At 35.4% G+C, this 23,831-nt stretch overlaps 1 protein-coding gene across 1 annotated transcript; it reads right to left on the bottom strand.

The window, feature by feature from the left end:
- Positions 1-14,079: 14,079 nt before the first annotated feature.
- LOC139893460 (transcription factor RF2b-like) lies at positions 14,080-16,651 on the bottom strand. Its single transcript, XM_071876622.1, has 4 exons — positions 16,160-16,651; positions 15,009-15,141; positions 14,762-14,846; positions 14,080-14,668 (listed from the first exon to the last, which is right to left on the bottom strand). The coding sequence occupies exons 1-4, from the start codon at positions 16,630-16,632 to the stop codon at positions 14,325-14,327; spliced, it is 1,035 nt and encodes a 344-aa protein (XP_071732723.1). The 5' UTR covers positions 16,633-16,651; the 3' UTR covers positions 14,080-14,324.
- Between the last annotated feature and the right edge of the window lie 7,180 nt (positions 16,652-23,831).

Here is a 23,831-nt window from a genome sequence, read left to right as displayed (position 1 = left end):
ATTTTGTCTTTACTTCAGAAACGGTGGCATAACAATCTTTCGCCACATGTCCTTTCTTGTTGCACTTATCACAGACCACTTGGCAATAGCCTGCATGATGTGTGTAACACCTTTTGCAGAACGGATGAGGTCCCTTATAGTTTGGACTTGCAGTTGCCCCATCTTGTTTACCTTTAAAAGTTTCTTGTTTCTTCAGGTGAGTACTTTTGCCCGTATAGTCTTCCCATTTCCTCTTTCCTTCAGTTGTCTTGACTTCGGTAATTGGTGTCTTAATCGAACTCTCTGTGATCTGGTCCATGAGTTGGTGTGCCATTGTCATGGCTTCCTGCATCGTATTTGGTTTGGACGATGTAACATTTCCTTTGATATTGATCGATAAACCGTCAATATACATTTCTATCTTTCGTTTCTCATTTGGCACCAATTCGGGACACAACAAGGCTAGTTCCATGAAACGCTTTTCATAGTTATTGAGATTCGCGCCGATAACCTTCAGATTACGTAACTCAGATTCCATTTTTCTGATCTCGTTTCGAGGACAGTACTCCTCGATTAGCATCTTTTTCAGTTCTTCCCAAGAGATATCATATGCCGTATATATTCCTTCTGCTTTAGCATAATTGTTCCACCAAGTAAGTGCACCATCTTGCAACGTGCACGAAGCATACTTTGACTTGTCTCCGTTCGCACAATTACTGATTTTGAAAACGGACTCCATCTTTTCAAACCATCGGGTTAGACCGACTGGTCCCTCAGTTCCACTAAACGTCTGTGGTTTGCATCCTTGAAAAGTTTTGTATGAGCATCCGTTTCGTGAATTTGTGTTTACGGCTGCTGCTTTGGCTGCTGCTTCAGCTGTTGCTTTTGCTGCTTCGGTTGCAGCAATTCTTTCATTCACACGTTTCTCGACTAGTTGCTCAAACTCAGCATCCGACATTTGAGACATGTTTCTTCAATAAACATAACAGATATAATTTAATCATATAGAATATTATAGGTAAAATGAGTTGTCAATAGTTAATCGTAGCATATTAATAATATGAACCGATTATTATAAAAGCCTTTTCTTCTTATTAGCATTTTATAATTATTTATAGGGTATTACCTACCCGTTAAGTTCATACATAATAGCTAGTACAAGGAATTAACTACTAAAATCCTAATAATATTCCACTATGAAAAATTATAGCGAGTTACTACATTATTATGTAATAATAATAATAAGAAGTAGTAATAATACAAATAATCATTCCATGCATTTATTATTAATAAACCAAAATAATACAATACCATACAATACTGATATTTTACATATGCTTATTTTACATAACAAGATAGAGTAGCACACATAAGCAATAGAATAGCGCATGGAAGATTTATGGTTGCGAGGTCGTTTATTCAGAACTATCAGAAACTTCTTCCCATTTGGTTCTCTCTGCCAATTGTTTGTGTGCACATGGTCCGACAGACATTCTGGCAGTGTATTTTATTTTTGGTTGGGGTTTTGAGGTACCCGTTGCCTCAGTGGGTTTAATACAATAAGGGTGGTTACGGATCGAATGGTCCTGTTCTTTTTTAATAATTAAGGACATTTTATTATTGTGGTTGTTTTTATTATCTATAGCAAGTTGGAATTTCTCCTTAGTGATCTCTTTTATTTCATTAGCGAAATCCTCCTCCTTACTGATCTCGTCTGATGACGAACTGTCTGAGTCATGTGTAGGAGAATATGATGACGAACTGCAAGAATATGTACCGGTGGTCATGAACCGAAATCTGCCAGGCGTAATCGGCACAACCCGCCCGTCGGCGGTATATCTGGACCAATGTCCATATTTGTTTAGAAATGGACGATCCTCGTTTACTCCAGGGATCATGGGTCCATGCCAACGATACTGTGGCTCCGGAAAACTAAAGCTGGGTGGAGCTGGAACCTCCTCTGGGTTTACCGGGAGTTGAGATTCCCCGGCTAACACAATTTCTTCTTTAATAGGTATTGGAACGCCCTTTTCAGTTGTGGATAGAATAGATTCAGTGTCCGATTCCGAGTCGTACAAAATGATAGGATTAGAAGAAGTCATCTATCACATAATTGAAACAAAAATTACGTTAGCATATAAATATATCACATATAATGTTTTTGACCAAATAATAAGCAAAAAACAGTAAAAACAGATATGGTCATAGTCCAGACTCACTAATGCATCCTAACAATTACCAGTTAAACACACTAATGTAATTTCTGGTTCCCTATGACCTCAAGCTCTGATACCAACTGTAACGACCCGCCAAAATCGCTATTGACGCGGCACGTTAATCATTGATTCCACAGTGAGGTTTTGACCTCTATATGATACGTTTTGATAAAATATTGCATTCATTAAAGTAAGTGACTTTCTAAACATAGAAAGTTATAAACATGTGGGCAAGTGCTTAGGTATAAGCAAAACCCCGAAATACATAAGTCTTTAATTTACAGGTTGACATCACAGTCCAATTATTTATTACACAACGCAGTTTTATTTTGAATGCAATAAACTTTGTACAAAGCATGAGAGACTCCATGCAGGCAACAAGCACATCACAGCGGAAGCATTCTAAGGACCTGAGAATAAAACATGCTAAAAAGTCAACACGAATGTTGGTGAGTTATAGGTTTAATTGCTCGAGTCATAAACATATATAAAGATAGACCACAAGATTTCATCAAAAGTTTATCAATAGATTCTACGTAACAGAGCACCCTGGTAACTAAACTTAACGCTATAGTGATAATTACCCCATTCGTTTTAATACACGCAAACCAACGTGTCTTAAACTCAAATAACATACGTCCGTTAAAAGGCTAGCGCTCTAGCTCGGACGGGGATGTCAAGCCCTATGGATCCATATACAATTATTCGCGCCCACCAGTCCATATCCTATGTACTGGCAGCTACTAGTTACCAAAGCTAAGGGATTTTCGGTTTAACTCAGTGTAGAATTTTGTATGTACTTGTGTCTTATTGCGTTTAAAATAAATTGCATGTATTCTCAGCCCAAAAATATTTAAAGCATTTAAAAAGGGATCTATAACTCACAGTTCAATATTGCGATTCAATATTGTAGGCAAATTGCGTAGACGTAATGATGGTAGACGACTGTATGGTTGGCCTTGGATTCAAGAACAATACCCCGAATAATACCCAATATTTCCTTAGCTTAAAGCGGTTTGAAACCCGAATTAAAAACACCCTCGTATATACCTTATTATTATTAAACTTAAATTTAAAATTAAAATTATAATATAAATATAAATATTGAGAGATAAATGTGAAAAAAATTCGTCGAACGAACTGCGTATTTATATTACTTTTCGATTTACTGTAGCTCATGCGATCGCATGAGTTTTCAGTGTTTTTGCCATGCGATCGCATGGCCGCCTTTTCCGTTTTTGTTTGCTAGTTCGGCGACATCAAATAGTGTTTACTGTAGCAATAGTGTACTGTAGCAAATAGTGTTTACTGCAGCAAATAGTATTTTACTGTAGCAAATAGTGTTTACTGTAGCAAATCACTGTAGTAACTCGTTTTCACTGTAGCACTGTAGCAAAATACGGTTTCACTGTAGCAAATAGTGTTTTACTGTAGCAAATTGTGTTTTACTGTAGCAAAGTAATTTTTACTGTAGCAAATAGGGTTTTACTGTAGGAAAGTCGTTTTTACTTGTACATATATATATACATACATATAATTGTTCATGAATCGTCGAGAGTAGTCAAAGGTAATTGTATATATGAAACAGTTCTAAAATTTTGAGACTCAATCTAACAGACTTTGTTTAACGTGTTAAAATAATAAATCGTATAGAGAATTGGTTTAAATTAGTCGAAATTTTTCGGGTCATCACAAGTCTAAACTTTAAACCCATTAATATATTATACACCACCCGAGATATAAATAACTGGCTCACTACTCTAATTCGTGGAACTTATTCTACCGACTTCACATGTCGTCAGCTAAGTGTGGGGAAGTTTAACCCCACTTAACGTTAAATTAGGGGTTCGGGTTAGTGCATAACTCGTTAATAAAAATGCACGATTAGGGTAAAAGACGCATTTTCAAAAATTATCAAACAGTTCAGAAAAGCAACCGTTTTTGAAGAAAAACGTGTGTGATAAAATAAGAAGGAATGAACGATGAGGTGCACCATCTATCATCCTGCAATTTTATGGTATCTTTAACTACTTTCTACACTAATCACCCTCATGAATTTATAATTATAGTCTGATTTCATGCAAATGAGGGCATTGCCTGATCTCAAGTGTGGGGAAGGGTTATAAATTCTCTCGGGTTTGCACTTAGTTTATTTGCCAAATTTTGTGAAAATTTTAAAAAATTTCAAATAAATGAATTCAAAATCATGTTTATACATATTTATGAACGATGAAAATTAGGTGTTAATACCGAAATTATCGTTACCTCGAAAAGGACATAAATTGAGAAACACCCTAAAACGATTAAATTCATTTAAAATGGAATAAAGGAGAATAAAAAGGCAAAGAAAGAAACTAAGTGTGGGGAGAATGTACCAAGTTATTCAATTAAAAACTATCTATCACATGTTTCTGTAAAGTTATTGCAGGTACTTTTATTTTGGACGATTTTAATCAGTTTTACCCGATTTACTGTAATATATTTGAAAGAAAAGATGGATCTACACGATGAATCAATTCCATCATTAAAAGGAAGTAAAGTCTTCTGAAAAAGACACGCGCTTCTTGATTTAGGTCAAGAAGTTGTCGTCCAGACCAGCTGTAGGTTGACGAAAAATCTAGAAAAGTCATCACTAAAATCAGCAGGAAATCCACGGACCTCAGCATCAAACAGGGTCGCCAAGTGGTCAGATTTATCCTAACTATGAGAAGGATTTATCTCGAACAATGGGGGGCACCGTGCAAATTAGCTTGATAAGACTAATGAATCAGATCCCCAGAAAGGATAATCTCCTTAAAGATTAAAAATCAGCTTTTAAGCCTGATATTACTCAATCCTTGAGATTGACCTTAAAGATTGAGAATTACAAACTCATGGAATTCAATGATATCTAAACTCGAGCTTGAACGAGAAAATATTTTGATTAAATTATAAACCGATTTGTTTTCTGAAAACCCATTTTCAATGCGTTCATTACCATTGAACGTAAAATCCTAGGAATTCACCTGGAATTCATTAGGTCACCTGAACCAAATTGGGTGTCAACCGTAAGAACGGTGGTTGCATAGCATGGTCGGAGACAGGACCTTGTGCCAGACCGAAAAAATTATAGGATGATCTTACTATTGCTCCTACAAAGGATAGTACTAGCATCCGACACGTTTATAGACCATAATCAAAAGCAAGTCACGGGACATTGCCATAACAGTTGCTTGTTCATCACTTTCCTTTACAACCGGACGGTAGTTTACCGAAAGGTAATATACGGAGCAAGTAACTGGATGTGTTGCTTTCCTAATACAAGGATAGCAAGTGGGTGACACAAAACCATAAGTTTTGAGCTAAAATTTTCAAATCTGAAACCCACAAAACCCACAAAAATATTTTGCAACACCGGTGAAGGGTTATTCCGGAAAACTTATCTAGGGTAAAAGCTAGATTTAATTTTCAAAAGATCAAATGTTTTCATAAAGATCCAATTTCCTTAAAGGATCTAAATTTTTATAGTCATGTGGGACTGTAAACCACATCGTTACTATCATTGTTTATACCGCCGTATCAAAATCACTAATGTATAAAGTGTGAAGAATAAAGAAGTGATTCGTGTGATTTAATTTCAAGTTTTGTATTGCTTGAGGACAAGCAACGCTCAAGTGTGGGGATATTTGATAGTGCTCCAAATGAACATATATTTAGTAGCAATATCCTCCCAATATGTAAATTATTTAGTTGTAATTGTCCTATTTTAAGTTGTAATCGTTTATATTAAATAAGTGCGAAGACAAAAGGCGAAAACGAAGATTTGAAGACGCAAACGTCCAAAAAGCTCAAATGTACAAGATACAATCCAAGTGGTTCAATTTATTGATGAAAAACGTCTAAAAATGACAAGAGTACAAGTTACAAAACGCAAAGTACAAGATATTAAATTGTACGCAAGGACGTTCGAAAATCTGGAACCGGGACATGAGTCAACTATCAACGCCCGACGCAACGGACTAAAAATTACAAGTCTACTATGCACAAGAATATAATATAATATATAAATAATTATATTAATTATTTATATTTTATATTTATATATATAAAACGTCGGCAAAGAAGATCCAAAAGGGTGTGAGCTGTATCCCATTTCCCCGCGACTCGCGGAGTTCTCAGGCACAAAGTGCCGCGACTCGCGGAGCACAGAAATTTCAGAATGCCTATAAAAGGTCGCGAATTCTGTCGAGTTTAAAAAAACATAAATAATAATAATAATACTCTGTAATAAATAATAAATATATATAATATATATATATATATATATATATATATATATATATATATATATATATATATATATATATATATATATATATATATATATATATATATATATATATATATAGTATAGGGTAGTTTTATATTAGATTAGTTCGGGTTATGTAAAGGTTATTTTACGGGTTTTTGAAGTCGAAATTCTGTCCATGTAACACTACGCGATAAATACTCAATGTAAGTTATGTTCTCCTTTTTAAATTAATGTCTCGTAGCTAAGTTATTATTATGCTTATTTAATACCGAAGTAATCATGATGTTGGGCTAAAAATATTAAAATTGGGTAATTGGGCTTTGTACCATAATTGGGATTTGGATAAAAGAACGACACTTGTGGAAATTAGACTATGGGCTATTAATGGGTTTTATATTAACTAAACAATACCTTGTTAATTTAATATACAAACTTATAATTTGACGTATTTTTATATAACCACATACGCTTGACTGGGTACGGTGGGCGGGATATCTATAAATACCAATAGTTATTCATTTTACCGGACACGGAACTGGATTAATAGTTAATAGACTTGTTGAAACAGGGGTGAATTACATTCAAGGGTAATTGGTGTAATTGTTAACAAAGTAGTAAAACCTTGGTTTACACGCAGTCGATAACCTGATGTATTCATTAAACAAAGTATTAAAACCTTGTTACAATTCGAATCCCCAATTAGTTGGAATATTTGACTTCGGGAATAAGAATAATTTGACGAAGGCTTTCGCTCTTTATATTTATGACTGATGGACTATTATGGACAAATCCGTATGGACATATTAAATAATCCAGGACAAAGAACAATTAACCCATGGGAATAAACTAAAATCAACACGTCAAACATCATGATTACGGAAGTTTAAATAAGCATAATTCTTTTATTTCTTATTTAATTTCCTTTATTTTATATTTAATTGTACTTTTAATTATTGTACTTTTTAATTATCGCAATTTTATTTTATCGCACTTTTATTTATTGCAATTTCATTATCGTTATTTACTTTACGCTTTAAATTAAGTCTTTTATTTATTTAATATTTTACATTAGGTTTTAACTGCGACTAAAGTTTTAAAAATCGACAAACCGGTCATTAAACGGTAAAAACCCCCTTTATAATAATAATATTACTTATATATATATTTGTATTTTTATAAATTAAAACTAATATAGCGTTAAGCTTTGTTTAAAAGATTCCCTGTGGAACGAACCGGACTTACTAAAAACTACACTACTGTACGATTAGGTACACTGCCTATAAGTGTTGTAGCAAGGTTTAGGTATATCCATTTTGTAAATAAATAATTAAAACTTGTGTAATATTTCGTCGTATTTCGTATTTAAATTAATACTATTTCGTACACCCCGCTGCACACATCAGTTTTCCACGTTAAATCTTGGTGTTCCTTTATTGTCATTATTTCAAAGTATTACTAGCGGTTTGCTATAATTCGGTGTCGCTTTTCTCAACAAGTGGTATGAAAAGCTAAGGTTCTAATATCTAGTGTGTATTAATCTACTTATCGTATGCTCTGTGGTTGCCACGGGAGCTACTTTTCACATGACCCCTAGAAGAGAATGGTTCAAAAAATATGAACGTATCTCAGGAGGATCTGTATACAGTTGCAATGATCATGAACTAAAGATCATTGAAATTGGAGATATCATTATGAAGATGCACGATGGTACAGTTCGTACTATTCAAGGTGTACCACACGTGGAGGGTTTGAAGAAGAACTTATTGTCTTTAGGACAATTGGATGATCTTGGTTGTAAGATGGTGATACATGAGAAGATCATGATAATCAAGAAAGGCGCGGTTGTACTTATGAAAGGAGAAAATGTGGGTGCTAATTTATACATTCTGAAAGGCGAGACGGTACAGGAATCGGAAGCATCAGTTGCTTCAAATAGTTCAAATGATAAAGTTGCTATGACATGGCATCAAAAGCTTGGGCACATGTCTGAGCAAGGTATAAAGATTCTTGTTGAAAGAAATCTTATTCCTGGTCTTACAAAGGTATCGCTACCTTTCTGTGCGCATTGTGTAATCAGCAAGCAGCATCGCCTGAAGTTTAACACATCAAATTTTAGAAGTAAATTGATTCTAGAATTGGTTCACTCTGATGTGTGGCAAGCACCAGTTCAATCCCTAGGAGGAGCAAAGTATTTTGTATCATTTATTGATGATTATACTAGGAGATGTTGGGTGTACCCAATCAAGAGAAAGGCGAATGTGTTTGAAGTTTTCAAAGTTTACAAAGCGCGGGTTGAACTTGAATCTGGTAAAAAGATCAAGTGTTTAAGGACTGTAATGGAGGAGAATACACTGGTGATGAATTTGATAAGTTCTGCAAACAAAAAGGTATCAAAAGGCAGTTCACGACGGCAGACACTCCTCAACAAAACGGAGTGGCAGAGCGGATGAACAGAACCTTATTAGATAGAACAAGGGCGATGTTGGCAACTGCAAGCCTGGGAAAATCATTCTGGGCAGAAGCAGTAAGTACTGCCTGTTACGTGATAAATCGGTCACCGTCAACTGCAATTGAGTTGAAATCGCCGATGGAAATGTGGACTGCAAAACCAGTTGATTATTCTGACCTTCATGTATTTGGAAGTCCTGTGTACGCAATGTACAATTCTCAAGAAACGACAAAGTTGGATCCAAAGTCTATAAAGTGTTTGTTCTTGGGGTATGCTGATGGAATTAAGGGGTATCGCTTGTGGGACCCCACTGCCCACAAAGTAGTCATCAGCAGAGATGTTGTCTTTACGGAAGACAAAGATCTTAAAGATGTTATCACTTCAAAAGAAACTACACCGATACAGGTTGTAAATGAATTTTATAAAGATTCTTCTGAAGCAGTACCAGAGCACGATGAAAATCAAGTAGTTGTTGATGAAACTCCAACGACTCGTATTTCTAATCGGGAAAGGAAACGTCCAGGGTGGCACTCAGATTATATTATGGAAAGCAATGTTGCATATTGTCTTCTAACAGAGGAAGGAGAGCCAACAACTCTTCGCTAGGCACTAAATCATTCAGATGCATCTCAGTGGATGACAGCTATGCAGGAAGAAATTGAAGCTCTTCATAAAAATAAAACATGGGAACTTGTGTCATTGTCGAAAGGTAGAAAACCTATTGGAAATAAATTGGTGTATAAGATCAAGCGAAATGGCGATGATCAAGTGGAGCGGTATCGTGCAAGACTGGTGGTTAAAGGATATGCTCAGAAAGAAGGTACGGACTTTAATGAAATATTTTCTCCTGTGGTTCGACTTACAACAATTCGAGTAGTTCTAGCGATGTGTGCTACATTTGATTTGCATCTAGAGCAGCTAGATGTGAAAACTGCATTTCTTCATGAAAATCTTGAAGAAGAAATTTATATGCTTCAACCAGAAGGTTTAGAACTACAAGAAAAAAAGAACTTGGTTTGCAGGTTAAAGAAATCTCTGTATGGTCTCAAACAGGCGCCGAGATGTTGGTACAAGAGATTTGATTATTTCATAATGAGCCTTGAATATAACATACTTTATGCAGACCCTTGTGCATATTTCAAGAGGTTTGGGGACAATGATTTTGTCATTTTGCTGTTATATGTAGACGACATGTTGGTTGCAGGCCCCAACAAAGATCGTATTAATAAGCTGAAGGCTCAATTGGCTAGGGAGTTTGAAATGAAAGACTTGGGTGCCGCAAACAAGATTCTAGGGATGCAAATTCATCGAGACAGAGATAATAGGAAGATTTGGCTTTCTCAAAAGAATTATTTGAGAAAAATCTTGGAGCGTTTCAATATGCAAGATAGTAAGCCAATCTCAACCCCACTTTCTACTAATCTCAAGTTATCCTCCGTTATGTGTCCTAGCAGTGAATACGAGAGGAAGGAGATGTCTCGCGTACCGTATGCATCAGCAGCGGGAAGTTTAATGTTCGCAATGATATGTACAAGACCAGACATTGCACATGCAGTGGGAGTAGTTAGTCGGTACATGGCGAATCCTGGTAAAGAGCATTGGAATGCGGTAAAGAGGATCCTTAAATACATCAAGGGAACCTTAGATGTTGCATTATGTTATGGGGAACCGAAATTTATTGTCAAAGGGTATGTTGATTCAGATTATGCAGGTGATATCGATAAAAGTAAATCTACCAGTGCATATGTTTTCACACTTTGTGGTGGAATAGTAAGTTGGGTTTCAAAACTGCAGTCAGTTGTGGTAACGTCAACAACAGAGGCAGAATATGTAGCAGCTACTCAAGCTACTAAAGAGGCAGTATGATTGAAGATGTTGTTGGAGGAACTCGGACACAAATAAAAGAATATCACTCTATTTTGTGATAACCAGAGTGCCTTGCATCTTGCAAAGAATCCGGCATTTCATTCAAAGACAAAGCATATACGAGTTCAGTATCACTTCGTTCGTGAGAAAGTGGAAGAAGGAACCGTGGATATGCAGAAAATTCATACTGATAAAAATGTGGCTGATTTTCTAACAAAGTCAATCAATCGTGACAAGTTTATTTGGTGTCGTTCCTCATGCGATATATCGGAGACGTAAGCAACATCATTGGCAAGGAAGGATTATTGTGTGAAGATTTATTGAGTTTCAATCAAATCTTCAAGTGGGAGATTGTAAAATAAAGTGGGAGTTGGTGAATTATTAAAATAATTAGTTGGCATGGTAGGTGAATGCTTGGTCAAAGTTTGGTGCCTACAATTTGGAGAATCAAATTTGATTTTGGCAAGGATATTGTCTGCATATATCACGTACTATCATTTCTAGCACTATAAATAAGAGCTCAATTCAAGCTTATTTCTCATCCCATATTCATTCTTCAATCTTGTATTCTAGTAGATAAATAGAGAGTTGTGAGTATTAATCTCCTAATTACAAGAGATATAAAGATTGATACTTATCCTTGTAATTAGAGAGAAAGTGTGATTCCTATTTTTCTTATTAGTGAAACGTTTCTTTCCTTGCCCGTGATTTTTACCCTATTGGGGTTTTTCACGTTAAATCTTGGTGTTCCTTCATTGTCATTATTTCAAAGTATTACTAGCGGTTTGCTATAATTCGGTGTCACTTTTCTCAACAACCCCTTGTACATAATCTTTGTTTTTTAATAAAATTCTGGCCTTTAAAAAAAAGTACTGATGGTTTTTGATGGTTTTCGAGTTATTATTCGTTGTATACTACTTTTACTTGGATTTATTAAGAAACGATAGTTGTTATGAAGCAATATGATGCTTGTCTACACGCAATAACATCCCGCCATAGTTGAATATATTCCCTGCATTAATCGCCTTTAACCGTATTGTGCTTCTGTTATTGCATACTTACTTAGTATATTCAATCAAGTCCAAAACAATAAAAATCGTGACAACATACTCGGTATGAAATAGGTGGGTTAATTTACCTAATCTTTTATCACTAACAGAGTAACAGGTCAATGGGAATTGAATATTAAAAGATTACCTTTATTCCTCATTCCTCATAAAGAGTAAGACATATATTGGTTATCCATTGCTACATTGGAGGATATTTCAAGGCTACATGAGTAGTTATCAATTTATACCACTTGGTTTTCTAGAATTCACGAATGATTGCGGCAACAATTCAATTTCATAATGTATGTATATTGTTCAAATGTTAAAATTAATCAACTCACCCATAGACACCACAAGATATGGGGGCAGGAAATGCAACATATTGAATATTCTTCTCTCTTGCAACACGCAGACTCTTTCTGAAACAGAGTCAAGAGATAAAAATAAAAAATAAAAAAAGCTCAGATTTTTACAAAAAGAAAAAAAAAAAAAAAAAAAAAAAAAAAAAAAAACATTTTACCTTAAGTGAGATTATTATGCTAAATCACTCAAGATTTCTTATTTTTGAATTGGTGAGCCTTTGAGTAAAACATGATGTAACATTAATTAATCTTGTTAAGAAAAGAGATTAGCTCGGTAAAATGTAAGATTAAATTTCATTCACCTTTTACAGTTTTACTCTAGTTAACCTCTTACTAGTTCCGCATATCAATTTGTTCATAAGTCGTTAGGACCATCAATGCTCATCAATTCGTGACTGATAACGATGAATAAATTATGGTGAAATTGAATCGACAAAATGAATCAAAAGAATTTTAAAGAAATTGAATCTTTGTCACCAGAAAACATAAAAAAAAAAACGCACCAGAAAGGTGCTCGATCCAAAACCCTCTGCTAGAACCATTGTCAAGTCTGTAGGTTCTCGATCCAAAACCCTCAACGGCGGCGACAGAGTAGGTTTCCAGTTGGTTCATGATCTATTCATACGATAAGATTTCCACATATTAATTTGTTCTATCCGTCACCGTTTTAATCTGTTCATCTCATGGATTAGCATGACCGATTGATTAGTAGAAAAAGCATTTCCGATCGTTCGTTTCTTCATTGGTGTAATCAATTCGACTAAAGTTAATGGTTTGGTTAGGTTTTGTGAACATTCATTTTGTAAACATCAATTTTGGCAACTTCTTGTTTTCTAAACTGATTTGAGATTTATTTAATATGATTTGTGAACAAAATTCTTGGTGAAAAAAGACGAAAGAAAAGAGAAGAAAAGATGAATGTATCAAATCGTTCAGATATACAAGCAAAACATAGGTTCTGTTCTTATTTTGGGCTCCAAACCATTCCATTTTGAAGATGCCGTTCTTAGAGACCAAGGTTTTATCTTTTTTTCATCATTGCCTTTAAAATATTCTTGTTTCATTGACCCCGTAAAGTTATGATATGGTTTCATTATAACCGTAAGGGTTATGATGAAACAAAAATACTTTAGGGATAAAGATAAAAAAAGATAAACTTTGGGACCAAGGACTTAAATAAGTCTATTTTATTTTATTTTATTTTTCAAATTATGTTCTTTCTATTTTTTAGTGAAATCTTACAGATATGAAAGTGTTTTTTCTTTATTTTTAGGTGGATTTGTTCAATAGGAAATGGTTTTTTGGGAAAATTTGGTACAAAGGAATATATGGAGATTAAAAAAGGACACTTTACTTTGAAGATGGAAGGAGAAGAAATAAATAAAATGACAAAAATTTACTTTCACATTCGAATCATATGGTTAAATTTAACGAGATTTTTTAACAGTCATCAACGTCGAGGACCAACCACTTACTTGTGTCTCTACAATATGCTGCAAACAACGTATACCAATAGCGTAATTATGTCTTTGAAATTATTGAATGCAACTTATTGGCTAAACTTAAACCCATTGAAATTGAAACGCGACTCCATGCAATATGGCATAAACGTTAACATCTTGAATCCCTTAAAGCATATAACTTGGAAATAAATTTGCCATTTTGACTTCAACGAAACAAGTCGATCGACTTGATACAACTCACGCAAAACGACCGTTGATTGATCCTTTGACAATGAAGATGACTTTGAAATAGGGGTGTTGAATATTTGATTTCAAACACCAAAAACCATACAGAATGAAACCAAGAACAACACGCAATAAAACATTTCTTCAAGTTCAGACGTTCAGTAAACAAATAACACGTCAGAATTCAAAACATTACACAAGTTAATAAACTTACAAACAAAACATAACAAAAATCACCATCACCCCCGACACACAACATACACACTATTGAAGTACTTGTTAAAAACTACGAGTACTACACTAATTTTGTAAAAATAAATAAATCAATTAAATTTAAACTGACAGACAATAATTCTAACTACTAACAAGGTGTCAATCTATGAACAATTATAAATAGTGCACGGAATAAGGAGAAGATGTATAATCAAAATGTACCACTGCTTTCACTAGTGGAGATTGAAACACCTTCTGACTTGATATTATGAGGACCTCCACTTCTGTTACTAATATCAAGCCCTTGAAAATGGCCGATAGGATCTTGTTGGTGGGTGTCGGTGGCAACAAAATGATGGTGATAGTTGTTCGACATCTTGGGGTGGTTGCCCCTATGGTATTGTTGTGGCTCAGTTTGGTTTTGGTTTTTGAAAAAGCTTGGTTGATTATATTGAAGATGGTTCATGCCCAGATTGTAACCATCTGAACAGTTGGCTATTTCCCCAGTTGCTACTCTCAGCCTTTCCACTTCCTGCTTCAGTGCCTCGTTCAGAGCTGTATTATAAAAGAAGGAATCAGAGATGACAATATGGGCATGGGTCGAAACAACTGAGTTTTTTGGTCTGGGTCAAATACATGGATACTTACCATCACGTAACTGCGCTTGTTGTTCCATAGCCTGTACTCGGAGCTTAAGTTCCATGTTTTCAGAAGAAAGACCATTTGTATCCCTCTGTATGAAGAAAAGAACATGAATTGAAGTCTATTAAAAACATTTCTAATTCATGACATGTTTTGAACACATTCCTGTGATTTTGAATCAGCTTAGATTGAAAAAAAAAAAAAATGAATAAATAAAAAAGTATACAAGGCAACAAAGTAAACTGATGATCACCTGAAAAAGAGCCAATTGTGCAGAAAGGGTTGTTGCTTCCGTTTGTAAAGTCTGAACTTTTCTCTCAAGCTCAGTTATGTAACGAGCTTTCCTCTCCTTTGAACGAGCAGCAGATTGTCGATTTGCCATAATCCTGTGTAGTACAAAAACATAAGATTATTTAACACTCTAACACGATTATCAACTAACGATGATCAACAAGTTGCTCTTATGACAATCCATATTTTGTTGATCAAACCGAATAACAATCCAGGATAACTGACTTTCAACAGATAGGTTCTCTAGCAAGATGTTCAATTATTTTAGCTCTAATCAGATCTAGCATAAAAACTAACCCATTCGAGTCTTTCTATAATACTCCTTCCTAAAAGCACTTGTCCTTGAGGTGAGGATCCGAAATAAGTCAATTTACATTAATCGGCTTTCCAGATGATTCCTACGTATTTCATTAATCTTCCACTTCGGCTAAAATACAATGCAAGTCCATAGCAATGCTATATCATCAATATAGTTAACCAAGAACCTAATTTTCCCAATACTATCTGTTTAAAATCATTAATTGCCTTATCGGTAAGATATATAGACTTCCATGTCAAACACGGTATTACTTCTACAGCTACTATTACTAGTCCGTTCTCAAGGAAAAACAACAGATAAAAAGTAAGACGGTCCCAACAGGTAACTTGAACATGGAAAACCTCTTGCGTCTATCCATTTACAATCCCAACAAGTGAACTAGAAATTGAGTAAAAAATAGCCAATTCAGATTATAAATCGCTGATTAACTGACTATCAATCGTCATCAACTTAAAAATAGCTAAATCGATGCGCAAGTTTACGACAAGGCAACAAGAAACACAAAGTTGATCGTTGCAAGTTTGCTAACAACAGGCCAACGCATCAAATCAAAAATCTATGACCATAATGAGGTTCTTAGTCAAATACACTATTATAGTTGTTACAGTGGTACACTCAAACAATTAGTGAATCTAATATAGGCTAATTTACGATCCATTACCTCTAGATCGATTTCTAACATTACATTTCCTGATTTCCAATTCATAGCCATACATATCAAATTTGTTTACTTATATAACAAAGTTCGTAATCTCAATCACAAATAATTAAAACAATACTAAAACCAGATGTACCTCTTAGCTCGTTTGGGATCAACAGCCCAAAGTTCAGCAAGTTTATCAGGCGCCATTGCTTTCTTAGCTTCAATACTTTGCCCTAAAAAACTCGATCCATCTTCCGAATTACTATATCGATGTCTAGGTTTCATACTAGTCTTTTCACCATCACCACTACCCTCGCCACCACCACCGCAGGCGTAATTATCTTCAGAAGCTCCATTTTCACCACCAGCATTGTTGATCCGGACAGTTTCCGGAGGTTCATTTAAATTAGATCCGAGTTTTTCAATATCCATATAAGTAGAAAACAGATCGTCTTCAGATCCAATATCTTCGAAGCTTCCAGAAGGTGCATCGAAGGAATCTGATACCAGATCCAGGTCTTCCGGTAACCGGAAATTGACATCGGAGTGTGCACGCCGGTGGTGTGACGTCCGGAACGGAAATGAGGATGGCGTGTTTGGCGGTTTCGTGTTTGGATCTTGCATTTTTTTTTTTTTTTTTTCAGTTGCTTGTGCGCGTGAAATCGAGTTCCACCTTAAACGAGAAGATAAAGGAAGTCAAAAATATTTTTTAAAAGAGTACCAGTCATACAACATCAAATCCATTAATAGCAACTATACGCTGAGGTCAGCTATTTTCTCTTTTCCCAATTTAAAAAAATAAAATTAAAAGATTGTTTAAAATATATATATATATATATATATATATATATATTATCTCCCACCATAAGAGCACAGGGTGTCAGGCGTCCCCACCCCACCGTCCCTCCAGAATCGACGCCGTGAGCTCGTCCTCCGACACCGGGTCGCCTTCGCCATCAATCCCCACCGTCGCGAGGCCGACGCTGATAAAATCGTCCGTTTCCTTTTTTTTAATGTTCATTGTAGGTGAAATTGGACACCGAAAATGGACGCCAAAATGAACTACGGACACCTCCACTAATGTCACTGTTAGTCAATTTCAACTTCCATTTTCGACACTGAAAATGGACACTGAAAGGGACTACGGACACCTTGTGCTTTAATACGCGTACTTCATAACTCGTTAACATTCATAACTTCAAATCTATATCAACCTTTATTAAACTCATTTTGTTATATATTTTTAATGAAATTAAATCTCATTTTAATATTTGTGACGAATATTAACTGATCATTATATAAAACGTAAAAGCTCGTTCGTTACCGCGAGAAATAATTTCGCTTTATATCTTGAACACTTTTTAATAATATATAATTAAAAAATGTAGATTGATGTAGATTGTTACTAACCTCAAATTTAAATAAAATACTAAACATATATTTTTATTAAGTGACTGGAGTAAATGGTTTCGCTATGTACCACTTAGAAGATTGGTACAAACTTAAATAAAATAAATAAATAATAATAATAATAATAATAATAATGATAATAATAATAATAATAATAATAATAATAATAATAATAATAATAATAATAATAATAATTATTATTATTATTATTATTATTATTATTATTATTATTATTATTATTATTATATATACACGGATATATAAGGATATATAATGCACCTAGAAACATTCTACTATATACTAATCATGGATTGTCCATGATTAATAATAATAATAATAATAATAATAATAATAATTCTCCATCACACCATCACCACCTCCTCTTAGTGGTTCTAACTATATTCTTCATCTTCTTTCAAAATACTTCTCTGGTGCCCTAACCGTAATCACCTTCCGCCACCACTCTTCTAACTTCCATCACCGCCACCACTCTTCTACTCGACGTTTTGTAGCTCTCGGAGCCGAGAGCAGCTTCTTCTCCGGCAACCGGCATCTCATCGGTGGCTTGGACCCTTCTTCCCTTTTTTCTCTTTCCGGCGTGTTTACTTTTTGTGCTTTTTCTTCCTTTCTTCACTCAGATCTGCTTTCTTTCCCTGGAACGGAGTTTTAGAATTTTCCAGCGAATGTGTCCTTCTCGAATCCGGTAGCATGCGGCGAGTTCGTGGAGTTTCTTCACGCACTCTGTTTTTCGGAGGTTGTTTTGGGTATGTTTTTTGGTTTCTTCGATGTTTTTCGTGTTCTAGGGTTTGGCCGTTGTTTTGTCTTGCTCCGGTGACTCTTGCCGGTTTTCTTTTCTGGTTATTCACAGGCGGCGAGCCTTTAGGGGCTCTGTGTTAGATCAGAAGGTGGGCTGGTTTTTTTGAATGGGTCGCTTCTTTTTCCGGCAGGTGGATTGTTCTGTGGGTAAGGTTCTTTTTCCAGTCGGTACTTTTTGTCCGGAATGTTGCTTCTTATGTTGGTGGTCGGATTTGTATTCTGGCTGCTGTTACAACGATGTTTCGGTGGGTACCCCTTTGTATGTTTATTGATATTGCTCAAATTAGACATATCTTTAGTCGCAATATCAAGTTCTATCGTTATTTATTTCGTGTGTAAACATAGTATTTTCGTTTGTATTCCATTTTATTGTAAAATAGTTAGAATCATTGTATAATTGAAGAAATATGGAAGATTTTGGATGATACTACTCAGAGATCGAAAACAAATCAAAAAGTCGATGAATAGTAGAGTGCGCCAAGGAGTGCGCTCAGCTCACTCGTCCAAATTTTGATCAGAGAATTCTGGGATCGAAAACATGTCAAAAAGCATGAATAGTAGAGTGCGCCAAGTAGTGCGCTCAGCGCACTTTCTCCACGCACTCTGACGTGTAAAGCAGATCTGAACGTGCAACTCGAGCTGTAAAGTGGAATTGTGGTAGGTGAACAGTGCGCGCCGCGCACGTGCTTTTGTGCGCTCGGCGCACCCTACTTTTCAGCTACTGTTCAGCCTTTTTAAACCCCTTTCCAGCTTCATTCTTGAGAAACCAGTTCACAGTCATTTTCAGAGGCTAAGGTACGATTCAAGGTGATCCTTGGAGTAATCCTGGATCACCTAATCCATCATTTCAATCCGGAATCAAGAATCATCAGGATCATCATCCAAGATTGCTTCAAGAGGTCGATTCTTGTTAGTTCAATGAATTCTATCTTTGTTTCCAGTTTGTTATTGTCTTTAATTATGATTGTTAGCTAGTTCTTTTTATGCTTGTCTAGATAAATAACCGAGATGTTGATTGTTTACTTTTGTTAATTGATTGTTCTTATGAATGATAGTTTGATGTTTGAATAAAAGAACCATTCTTGTTAAGTTTAATCTTTTCGATTCAATTAGTTAGTATACTTATTCAACTAAGAAACATCATCTTGTTGATTTAGTATATCGGTTTACACCTAGTGACAAGTGTTTGTCCGTCTTTGACCAAAAGGGGCAAGTTGCGTTCAAACGGTTAATCTCTATAGGAATGTAAGAACGACTCTTGTATATACTTTCGGATAGCTTAATTGATATGTGTAGTTGTCTAGGAGAACGATCACTTCCCTAGAATCTGTTATGCATATTTTCACTACTAGATTCCATATAACTAATAAGTGTTAGTAATTTGCCTTATCTAGTGACGTTTATAGGGATCCTATTACTATACTAAATTGATTACTTGGGTTGGGTGAATTGGGCATTTAACCGGACCAAGGGAATGAACTAAGCTAAACCATTAGTTGACATAGGAGTGGATCATGATCAACACATCATTGGCATGATCATCATTCAAGTCTTTATACTAGTTGAATTAGTTAATTACAAATAGGAGGTCTTAGATGACAAGAACATCACTTGCGTCGTGTAATCCCGTTTGAGTGTTTGCGCAAGACTACTCTTGGTAAACCAATTAATTAGTTCTCATGCGTAGTCAATCAATCCGGTCCTAAACCTAAAACAACAATCAACATCGAGGGTAAAAAGTCTAGATGAGCATATTTGTTTTATTTGATATAAAAACTATCTTTTCATTTTTATAAATCTAAAATACCAAAAATATTGTCTTTTGAACTTATTCGTTTATTGATTTGTCCATCGTTAAAGGGCAACCCAATATCTTGTATTTGTTTGATTTCATTTTATCTAGTTAAAACTCAATTTAGTTTATACAATCTTAACATGCACATATAACTGTCCTTGGAACGATACACGGATTTTACCATTATCTATACTACTACACGATCGGGTACACTGCCTGTTAGTGTGTGTAATCTTTAAAACCGGTATTTTCCATACAATTTCATACATTAATTCATATATCACGTTTCACACATCAAGTTTTTGGCGCCGCTGCCGGGGACAGTTGTGTCAAGATAAGAATTGTTTACTAAGTTGTGATTATTTTTTTATTTCTTTAGATTTTTTTTATTATTTTATTTTTTTTTCACTGTTTAGTGTCGGTGCTTTTATACTTTTCTAGTTTTTGTCAGTTGCAGGAAAATGGTTGACCACAGGAATATGACAATGGGTGAGAGAATGATATTAGAACGGAGGAAACTAATCGAATTATATTTATCTCCTAGTGTTAACGAGGGGTACCAAGAGAAAGAAGAAAATGAAGTTGTGGTTAACACTAAAAACATGTCTATGAAAGAGAGGATGATAGTCGAAGGTTTCTGCCCGTGTTTTTATGGGTCTTTGCAACGTTGCATGAATCCGAACGTAAAACATTCGAGTCCCCTACCCACTATGCAACTTGCTACCGATCATTATTCACCATTGATTCTGTTTCAAGAAAATTCAAATGTGACAGAGTCCAGTCTAGCTCCACAATTTATAACTTCACAATCTCTTTTGCAAAATGAACTGATAGTTGAAAAATGTACTCGTTTAGATCCACTTTCTGAGCTTTTGCAGGATTTCCCCGAGTTACATTCTTACTCTTCTAGTTATATAGATGAGATTGTGGTAAAGGAGGAAGACGGTTTGCTACTCGTTCTCATGGCTAATGGTTATGAACCTACAACTGAAGAATTAAAGGAATTGAAGCTAGAAATTGAGCCCCGCTCAATAGTTGAGATTCACAGCGGGTCCACGCTTATTCCAGATGATGTCAATTTGGGGAAGACAATCTATAAAGACCCATTTAACCAAGATCCACCAACAAGAATAAAAGTTTTACTGAAAACCACACTTAGAGGGGAGTCATGTGTTAACCCTCGGGTTAGGTCATCCTTTTTCGGGAAACTGAAAAAGGATTTATCTCATATAATATACACCACCCGAGGTGTAAATGACTGGCTCACTATTCTTATTCGTGAAACTTTTTCCACCGACTTTACTTCTCGTCCGATAAAGTGTAGGGGAGTTTAACCCCACTGGGCATTAAATTCTGGGGTCGAGTCGAGTGCATGATGCGTTAATAAAAGTGCACGATGTTTTTCAAGGTTTTAGTGACACTAGCATTAAAATTCAGCAAGGTACCTATCAAATTAGAATTTGTGTGATGAAGATCAAGGACTGAAGGATGCGCCATCGCTCACCTATATTCCACGATCTCCGGTTTTTGAACCTAGGTTTTTCGAGAAAAAATTTTCTCACTATTGCCCTCTCAAATTTAAATTTTACTGATTTTAAGTAATGAGGGCATTACTTAATCTTAAGTGTGGGGGATAGTACAAATTCTCGCGGGTATTCAAACAGTATTCAACTTGGCTCATTTTCGTAATTTAATGGGAAATTTTAAAAAATTTTGAAATAAAAGTCTTAACGAAAAAGCCAAGTGTGGGGGATTTTACCAATCTTTTCGAATTACTATCACCAAATTTTGCTAAGAAAAATGTTAAAATACTTTTAGCTTGAAAGGAAAAAGAATAATGTCACTAAAACTAAAGGATGTATCCAGTCCATCCTTGAAGGAAGTAAAGTCTTCCAAATGTCGCCTTACTTGATATAGCAAACTTCCTAAACTATGTCATTTCATACCAATATCATTTCACGATATTAGGTACAGTGGGAAGGGAAAGTCTTGAACTTTCAAACCCGAAAATAAACTTGGTAGGGTAAATCCAAGGAGCTGTCCAGTGTAAAACCGATTACGGCATATAAGCTGGAGCAGGATCTGTCCCGCGCGACAGCTTAGTCTTCGCAGTTTTAACCCTTGAATTAAAATGTACAAATTGTCATGAAAGACCGATATTAATATCGCGTCAGGGGGCGCCCGGTTAAGAGTTCCATGATACTACAATCATGGGGGCGGATAGCTTGCTAATCGCCGACTGAGACTTCTGTTTTCAGTTACCCTCAACCGGAATTTGAGGTTAAAACCGGAAAACGTGTCTAGTTTAAAACTAGCATTGACATTTTTTAAAAAAAAACTTAAAACGTTTTCTCAAGATCCACTTTTCCCTAAGGATCCAAATTTTTAAGAACTTTCACCAAAGTTCGTTTCTCCCAAACAATCCAAATGTGTGCGTGTGATTCGTAAATTGTGTGTGTACCTCAATATGTGAGTATTCCATTTGTGTATTATGTGTTTCATATAGCGTGATTTTGGTGTTCCAAAAGAACGTGTGTGTTTCGTGTACTTCGTGTGACTAGTGTAAACTTGTGTACTATATTGTGTGAGTGTGATTCCTATTATCGTGTTCTCCAATAAATGTGTGTGTATTCTATTTTGTGTTTTATGTTAGTATTTTTGAAACAAAACTTGCTTGAGGACAAGCAAGAGTTAAGTGTGGGGGATTTGATATTGCTCAAATTAGACATATCTTTAGTCGCAATATCAAGTTCTATCGTTGTTTATTTCGTGTGTAAACATAGTATTTTCGTTTGTATTCCATTTTATTGTAAAATAGTTAGAATCATTGTGTAATTGAAGAAATATGGAAGATTTTGGATGATACTACTCAGAGATCGAAAACAAATCAAAAAGTCGATGAATAGTAGAGTGCGCCAAGGAGTGCGCTCAGCTCACTCGTCCAAATTTTGATCAGAGAATTCTGGGATCGAAAACATGTCAAAAAGCATGAATAGTAGAGTGCGCCAAGTAGTGCGCTCAGCGCACTTTCTCCACGCACTCTGACGTGTAAAGCAGATCTGAACGTGCAACTCGAGCTGTAAAGTGGAATTGTGGTAGGTGAACAGTGCGCGCTGCGCACGTGCTTTTGTGCGCTCGGCGCACCCTACTTTCCAGCTACTGTTCAGCCTTTTTAAACCCCTTTCCAGCTTCATTCTTGAGACACCAGTTCACAGTCATTTTCAGAGGCTAAGGTACGATTCAAGGTGATCCTTGGAGTAATCCTGGATCACCTAATCCATCATTTCAATCCGGAATCAAGAATCATCAGGATCATCATCCAAGATTGCTTCAAGAGGTCGATTCTTGTTAGTTCAATGAATTCTATCTTTGTTTCCAGTTTGTTATTGTCTTTAATTATGATTGTTAGCTAGTTCTTTTTATGCTTGTCTAGATAAATAACCGAGATGTTGATTGTTTACTTTTGTTGATTGATTGTTCTTATGAATGATAGTTTGATGTTTGAATAAAAGAACCATTCTTGTTAAGTTTAATCTTTTCGATTCAATTAGTTAGTATACTTATTCAACTAAGAAACATCATCTTGTTGATTTAGTATATCGGTTAACACCTAGTGACAAGTGTTTGCCCGTCTTTGACCAAAAGGGGTAAGTTGCGTTCAAACGGTTAATCTCTATAGGAATGTAAGAACGACTCTTGTAGATACTTTCGGATAGCTTAATTGATATGTGTAGTTGTCTAGGAGAACGATCACTTCCCTAGAATCTGTTATGCATATTTTCACTACTCGATTCCATATAAC

This window comes from Rutidosis leptorrhynchoides, chromosome 2, assembly GCF_046630445.1.
Source record: "Rutidosis leptorrhynchoides isolate AG116_Rl617_1_P2 chromosome 2, CSIRO_AGI_Rlap_v1, whole genome shotgun sequence".
In the NCBI taxonomy this organism is placed as follows: Eukaryota; Viridiplantae; Streptophyta; class Magnoliopsida; order Asterales; family Asteraceae; genus Rutidosis; species Rutidosis leptorrhynchoides.
The sequence above is the reverse complement of the archived record's forward strand: the minus strand, read 5'-3'. Positions and strand labels throughout refer to the sequence as shown.